Below are 8,054 nucleotides of genomic sequence, written 5' to 3' on the forward strand. Positions count from 1 at the left end.
TGAGACAAAGATACATAGATAGACAAGAAATAGGAGACAGAGTAGTTAAGAATAGTGGATAGAGTATAGAGCTTGGAATTAGGAAGACCTGAGTTGGAATTCTGCTTGAGATACTTACTAGCTGTGTGACCCTGCGCAAGTCACAATGTCTAGTGGCTTCAGTTTCTTTATCTGTAAAATAGGGTTAATAATAGTACCTACCTCACAAGTTTATTGCGAGGATCAAATGAGTTAATATATGTAAAGCATTTTGCCAACCATATGTTAACTTATTATTATAGATTAGCAGTTCTCAGACTTCTTGGTCTTATTCACTCTTTTCACATTCACACTTATTCATATCTTTTCACTCTTATTGAGAAACCCCCAAAGAGCTTTTGTTTATGTATATCTCTTAATATTTACCATATTAGAAATTAGATGTTTACCTTATTATTATTCTTAAAATTATTTTGATTTTGGGAACCCCCAGAGGTCCACAGACCACATTTTGAGAATCTCTAGAGGACAGATTCAGGCCTAGGCTAAACTTGTTATTCCTTGCAATACTTCCTGGCTTACAAGTACTTAAGTACAAGTACTCACAGAGTGGTACCATCATACTTGTGTGGTTCCTATAGAACAGTCCCATGGCTCTGTGGAGAGCCTGGCCATATTCCCTATACACAAGGCCCATATCCTCATGGTTATAGAAGGTGAATTAGCTCCATAGCCAAGTCAAGCAAAATTATAACATGCTATCCTTTGCAAATGATGAAGATGCTATAATACACTCCTTCCCCATAAATGGAAATGAACTTTGTATCCATCGATCATATTTTTATGCATATCAATCAATGGTCATATTCCATGGCCATTCCTAGTCATCCATTTCAATGAACATGAAATACTGCCAACATGACTGATAGATGCATAGGTCGAATTTAGGTCCCAAACCTCATTAACACCGGGTCTAATCCAATGAGAACACTCCCCAAGTATAGGTAGCTCATCACCACCATCATGAAACAAACTGATACCAAACTCTGACATCTGTCCCATGAAAATAAGAGGCTATTACAGAATAAGAAATTCTGCTCAATCACTATTAGAGACAATCCTTAATTTAAGACAAAGCCTCCCTAATTATGGCTCAGCCAGACTGCTTACTGATGTCTTCTAGCTGATTACAACCCTCCCCACTCATTCTGAGCTTAGGCAGTATGCCCCAGCACTGTGCAACAGCTCTCCTACAGTCTCTCTGGCTCACAACCAAAACCCCTTTCTTAGGGGTCCTCCAGTTGTTCCCTGAAGTTCACAACAGTCCCACAAATTAAACACCAACTCTGTATAAGACCCTGTGACTACAAATAAGAATGGAGCTTGAACCTGTTTCATTGATATAGGGAAATCATGCATGAGGAAATTCCAAATTAATATTGCAACTATTCTGAGCTGGTACTTATTTATAATACTGAATTCCTTATATTAATATAGGTCATCACCTTTCCTGCAATTTATAATCTTAGAGAGCTGATTGAGACATTGAGAAGTTAAGTGACTTGCCTAGATTCACCACAGCCAATGTGTGTCAGAGATGGGACTAGAACAGAGGTCCTTCTGGCTCCGAGGCCAGCTCTCTCTATTCATTGGGTGTAATCTATCATACACCACACTGCCCTCATTTGGAATACACAGATAAGATAAGAATTAAGCAGTTCCTGCTTTTAAAGTGCTCAGCCTGCTCTGCTGTCCTCTCCTAGGGACCTTTTAAACAGAACTTTATGGAATAAGTTGTTATATTGTTATGTTTTTAGTTAAATACACTTTAGAAAGTTTTCTGTTATATCTTATACATTCATATGTTATAGTTTACCAAATATTATTTTGGATTAAATGAATACTGAGTAAGTCATAAAAGCACCATATAAATGTGAGGGAGGTATAATGATTTTTGATAATTTCTGTGAAATTATTCTGTATCATTGATTGGGAATGTTGCCTCCATAATTACCTAATTTCTATAGGAAAACAAAGATTCTACTTAAATTAAGAATGTAACCAGTGTACATTCACATATCTCCTATATTTAACTTCCCTTGTTCAACATACAGTATTATCCTTCACCTATAGAATACTGTTAGCTTCACCCAATTATAAAATCTATTTATTTAGCAGAGAAGATCAAATTAGTATTACAAATACTCTGAGGTGGTACTTATTTATAATGCTAAATTGAGCTAAGCTGAATACTGTCTTAAATAAATGGAAGAAGTATGATCTATGCCTTTTAGAGTTTACAGTTAGATACACAAAATATATTTAATTGAGGCATTTTCATTCCAGTACAAATACAAAGATGGATATCGCAAGCAGCTTGGACATCACATCGGGGCTCGTGACATAAAGGATGACCCCAAGATGATGTGGTCTATGCATGTGGCCAAGATCCAGAGTGACAGAGAGTACAAGAAGGACTTTGAGAAGTGGAAGACCAAGTTCAGCAGCCCAGTGGACATGCTGGGGGTTGTGCTGGCAAAGAAGTGTCAGACTTTGGTCAGTGATGTGGACTACAAGCATCCTCTGCATGAATGGATATGCCTCCCAGACCAGAATGATGTCATTCATGCTCGCAAGGCCTATGACCTACAGAGTGATGTGAGTATAGATTTGAACTTTGAAATATATCAGTAATGAAGACATTTACATAGTATGTATGAACAAGCAACAATTTAAATGGAGTGGAAATCATTTAGTTTGGCACTCTATCACAGGCAATTGGGAAATAGATGATCGTTTAATTTATCGTTTAATCGTTTAACAGTGCAAGAATGCACTGTTATTTTAAGGTGCCAACTAAATGAATGCACACCAACACATGCCACCTACATTTTTTCATATGGCATAGATATTACCATATGGCATAGATATTAATTCACAACTAGAATAAATTACAAACATGAAATGGGTTTTGCCTGCTAAAGATAGAACTCATATAGAATTTGTCAATGTGTTGTTTTAAAGGTTATTCTCTATTATGATCTATGTCATTGTTATTTTGTTAATATTTTAGGTTACACATAGATGCATTATTTTATAAGCTGGACATATTTTGTTAAAAATTCTGCATTACTGTCAATTAATATTCCAAATCTACTAGAGGAAGACATAGTCTTTCAATATTATTAGGGGATAAGGATGCCCCTTTTAAATTAAGAATAATTACTTTACCATTACTTTATTGCTTCTTTGAGTTATAAATACCATTCCCAGAACCTTTACTCTTAGAGAAAATCTAGATGATATTTTTACAGAATGAAAAGGGAAAATAGTTTTTTCTATCTTATTCAATTGTTTCATCATAACATATATCTTACTCTTTGCTTGATAAAATCTATTTGGTGGAAAACGACTCAACTCTGTTTTCTTACCACTTGGGGAAGTCACCAAACACTATCAGAGCCCAATAGGCAATGGAAAGAAATGTATTTCTCAAGTCAGAGATTTGAAAAGTACATTTTCATTGCTGGTATTGTGTACTATATAAATATTTGAAAGAAATAGTCATTATTAGAGAACTTTGGAGAATTAAAAAGAATTTGGAATAATTATGGAGGATTTTATATTCATTGGTTGATTCTAGAAACTTCACAGTTCACCTGCTATTATACCTCTTACTTAACCTCTGTTAAGTAACATTTGAAGTGCAGGCATCTGTATTGTAAAATTATTGCTAGAAAGAGAGGCTTTGCTTTCATTGTTAAATATAGTTGGGAGTAGCCAATGGTATCTACAAAATGTAAATGCTGACCTTCTGACTTGTTGATTTATTTCATCATTTTCCTTAATTGCATTTAAAAAAACTATTAATGTTGGATTCATTCATTTATTCATTCAACAAAGTGCTGTGGCTAGGTACTGGGGAAGATACAAAGACTTTAAAAAAAAGATAGTCTTTTAGATAAGCCTTGAAAGAGCTTATAACCAAGTCGGATAATGTATGTCAGCTCAGTATTCTTCCCAAGTTAGATAACATAAATGAAAAGGTATTGAATAAAACTGTAAAATGTTATTGTTATCAGTGTTTTGTCTTTCCTCTATTGTCAAAATTCCCTTCTTATGTGCAGGATGATGAACATTAATATCATTATCTGAAGGGACTGCCAGAGTGTTTTTTTTTTTAGGGCAGTTCTCTTCTGGGCTGAAAAATCAATTGGAATAATATATAGTATCATTAGAAATTTCTGTAGTATAAAAAATAAACTGCATCAGTAAAATAAAAAAAGAAATATATGACTCTAGCTAAGCATAGGAAAGCTTCTGAGTCATTTCTGAACAATTTCTTCATTTTGCCTGATTAATGCACTAGAAAACAATTTCTAAGAGAAGAAAATGGGTTGTGCTTAGTTACTAATCCCTTTGCATTTTTTTCTTTATATTAGTTACCTCTCTTTCTGGCTTAGTGAAGTAACTTCTGATTTTTTTTGTTATAAACAGAATATTTATAAGTCAGATCTTCAGTGGCTAAGGGGCATTGGCTGGGTGCCAATTGGTTCTATGGATGTTGAAAAGTGCAAACGTGCAACAGAGATTTTGAGTGACAAAGTCTACCGTCAACATCCAGACACACTGAAATTTACCAGTGTGACTGATTCTCTGGAACAAGTGTTGGCCAAGAATAATGCCCTCACCATGAACAAGGTGAGCCCTCAATTTTCTGAGAAAGATTCAATTGAATCACATAATTAAAAGCCCCAAATGGAAGTTGGCAAAATCTCATAGGATTACCACAGTTACTAATTGCATTCTAATAATTAGCAAAATTAAAATAATACATGCAGTTGTGAACTCACATACTTTTAAAATGTTGTTATTGTTCAGTTGTTTTAGTCATGTCCAACTCTTGGTGACCCCATTTGGGGTTTTCTTGGCAAAGATCCTGGAGTGGTTTGCCATTGCCTTCTCCAGCTCATTTTGCAGATAAGAAACTGAGACAAAGAGGGTTAAGCGATTTGCCCAAGGTCATACATTTAATAAATGTCTGAGACTGGATTTGAATTATAGTCTTTCTGACTCTAGGCCTGGTGCTCTATCCACTGTGCCACCTAATTGCCCTTTATTCATCTAAATAATACCTATTATTCATTGTTTCTATCATATAAATATTACCAATCAAAATTTTCAAGCATCCAAATTTTATTCATATGCAATAATATTTCTCCTGATAAATAATAATTCTGTTTTAATTTGACTTCCTAGAATTTCCACAAAACATTATTTCAAATGTTTTTCTCATGCTAATTTATCTTCCTTTACAGCGTTTATATACAGAAGCTTGGGACAAAGACAAGACTCAGATTCATATAATGCCTGATACCCCTGAAATCACGTTGGCAAGACAGAACAAAATCAACTACAGTGAGGTACAAAACCTTGTGGTTCTAAATTTATTTTGTAATTACATTTAATTATTATGACCCTCCAGCTTGAGTTCTTGGGCCATGTGTAGAAGTCTTTAAGAACTCTTAATTTTATTTTTTTTTTTATTGAACTATTAAGTTGACTAGATTCTATGGGCCATAGAGTGGCCAGGTAACTCTTTGGATTAATGATGATTAAAAATATGGTTCCAGAATCATCTTACTGATTATCTCTACCTACCTGGATTTTTAAAAGAGTAAAACCAAACACAAAATCAGAACTCATATTCGTGGGCTAGAGCTGGAACTTAGAACTCAAAGTTTTAGAATTTATACTTATTTATTGCCCATTTTGAACTGTTTGATGGTGGGTGATTTGATAATCTCTAAGTGATTACCTCTCTAGCTTTTTATTTAACTTAATTTTTTTTCACATAGAGTCTCTATAAACTTGCCAATGAAGAGGCAAAGAAGAAAGGTTATGACTTGAGAATTGATGCCATCCCAATTGTGGCGGCAAAAGCCTCAAGAGATATTGCCAGTGAAGTATGTAACCTAATTGAACAAGATACAGTTGCCAATATGGGGAATTTTCTTTGAACTTTGGAGATGCAGCTGCTTTTCAAGTGGGCATTCTTATTTAATTTGATTTTGTAAAAATGGAAGAAAAATTTATAATAGAACAAGCCAAAGAAAACTATGGTAACTGCAAAAAACCTAAACATACATTCACAGTCAAATATTTCAGAAGTGACCTAGACGCCCATTCAAACAGAAAATTAAATTTGAGTCTTAATTTACACATTCCTGATTCGGAGGGAAATGTCCCCTCTCCTTGTTGACATTTGACCCTTACAATGATCACATTGATTAAAAATCAGACCTAATGCAATATTGGGATTAGTTAATGTTCACTCTAATACCAAAGGAAATAAAACATTCTAAGTCACTTTTGCTAAGGAAAGATAGTAGTTTTTATGTATCAAATAAGGCTTCCATTCTTAAAAGCTCTATCACTGAAAAAGTGCTGACAAAAAAAATAGCAAATAAAATCATAGTAATTTATTACAAGGACTGATTGTGAGAAGTGAGTGGTTTAGTTGGGGGCTTAGGGAGAGAAGATTTGGAACAGTCGATATGGAATCCCCAGTGGAATTGTTTAGGGAGGCCAGGGAGAAGCAGGCTTCCACAAACACAGATTAGGATTTCCTGCATTTATACTCTATATGGAAGTCATGGAAGAATAGCCTCCTTCTCAAATGTAGACACACACACACACACACACATATGCACACATGCATGCATTCGCACTTGCCTCTTGAACTAGATACATTGTAAAACATATTAATTGAATTTGGTCTGGGCCAGAACAAAGGAGAGGCAAAAATGGAGTTCACTACTGATTTTCAAAGAACTTCCTTGGAGCATGAGATCTCAAAGGGAGGAACCAGTATGAAGGACCAAACTAGGCATTTACTGATGCCAAAAAATGCATGACCTCAAATGGATAGCTTCTTCTGACCCAGAGGCAGCAATTCTAGCTTTTAGATTGGTACTTCACATGCTACTGCGTTCATAAAACAGACTTATTTTATTGGACTATTGCTACTTCCTTTGCCCTTTGTCTGAATCCTTTCACATATATTGTGAACATATACTTGAGCCTAACTTTCCGCAAAATTACACTAGTTATGATATGGAAATCAACAGAGAACAATCCCTAAACTTCCCTTTCTGTGAGGACAGGTTGGAGAACTGTGTTAAGGGGTGTGTTGTGGTGGGAGAAGAGTAGGTGAAAAGGAATCATGATGTTCAAAGTAATTGATCTTCTGAAGGAAACACCATGACTATTACAATAATTATAAATACATGACCTACTTATATCGATTTTAAAATTTAAAAGTCACCTTTGTTTCATTTCAGTACAAGTATAAAGAAGGCTATCGCAAGCAGCTCGGACATCACATCGGGGCTCGTGACATAAAGGATGACCCCAAGATGATGTGGTCTATGCATGTGGCCAAGATCCAGAGTGACAGAGAGTACAAGAAGGACTTTGAGAAGTGGAAGACCAAGTTCAGCAGCCCAGTGGATATGCTGGGGGTTGTGCTGGCCAAGAAATGTCAGACTTTGGTCAGTGATGTGGACTACAAGCATCCTCTGCACGAATGGACATGCCTCCCAGACCAGAATGATGTCATTCATGCGCGCAAGGCCTATGACCTACAGAGTGATGTAAGTACTAAGAATGTATAGTAATAGTAGTAGTAGTACAAGTACTAGTAGCATTAGTAATAGTAGTAGCAGCAGTAGCAGCAGTAGCAACAGTAGCAGTAGTAGTAACAGCAGCAATAGTGTAGTAGCAGTAGCAATAGTAGGAGTAGCAGTGGTAGGAGTAGCAGTAGTAATAGTAGGAGTAGCAATAACAGTAGTAGTAGTAGCAGTAGCAGTAGCAGTAATAGTAACAGCAGCAGCAGCAGCAGCAGTAGTAGTAGTAGTAGTAGTAGTAGTAGTAGCAGTAATAGCAATACTGGTAGCAGCAGAAATAGAGTAACAGTAGTAGCAATAGTAGCAGTAGTAGGAATAGCAGTAGTAATAGTAGGAGTAGCAGTGGTAGGAGTAGCAGTAGTAATAGTAGGAGTAGCAATAACAGTA

General features: G+C 35.6%; 1 protein-coding gene across 1 annotated transcript in view; it reads left to right on the forward strand.

The window, feature by feature from the left end:
* The window catches only part of NEB (nebulin), a 216,264-nt gene that overhangs the window by 94,909 nt on the left and 113,301 nt on the right, over nucleotides 1-8,054 (forward strand). Inside the window, 5 exon segments of the mRNA XM_027877594.1 lie at nucleotides 2,326-2,637; nucleotides 4,477-4,680; nucleotides 5,298-5,402; nucleotides 5,838-5,945; nucleotides 7,323-7,634. Coding sequence (XP_027733395.1) covers nucleotides 2,326-2,637; nucleotides 4,477-4,680; nucleotides 5,298-5,402; nucleotides 5,838-5,945; nucleotides 7,323-7,634 — 1,041 coding nt within the window.

Source organism: Vombatus ursinus, unplaced genomic scaffold, assembly GCF_900497805.2.
Source record: "Vombatus ursinus unplaced genomic scaffold, bare-nosed wombat genome assembly UNPS02014813.1, whole genome shotgun sequence".
NCBI lineage: Eukaryota > Metazoa > Chordata > Mammalia > Diprotodontia > Vombatidae > Vombatus > Vombatus ursinus.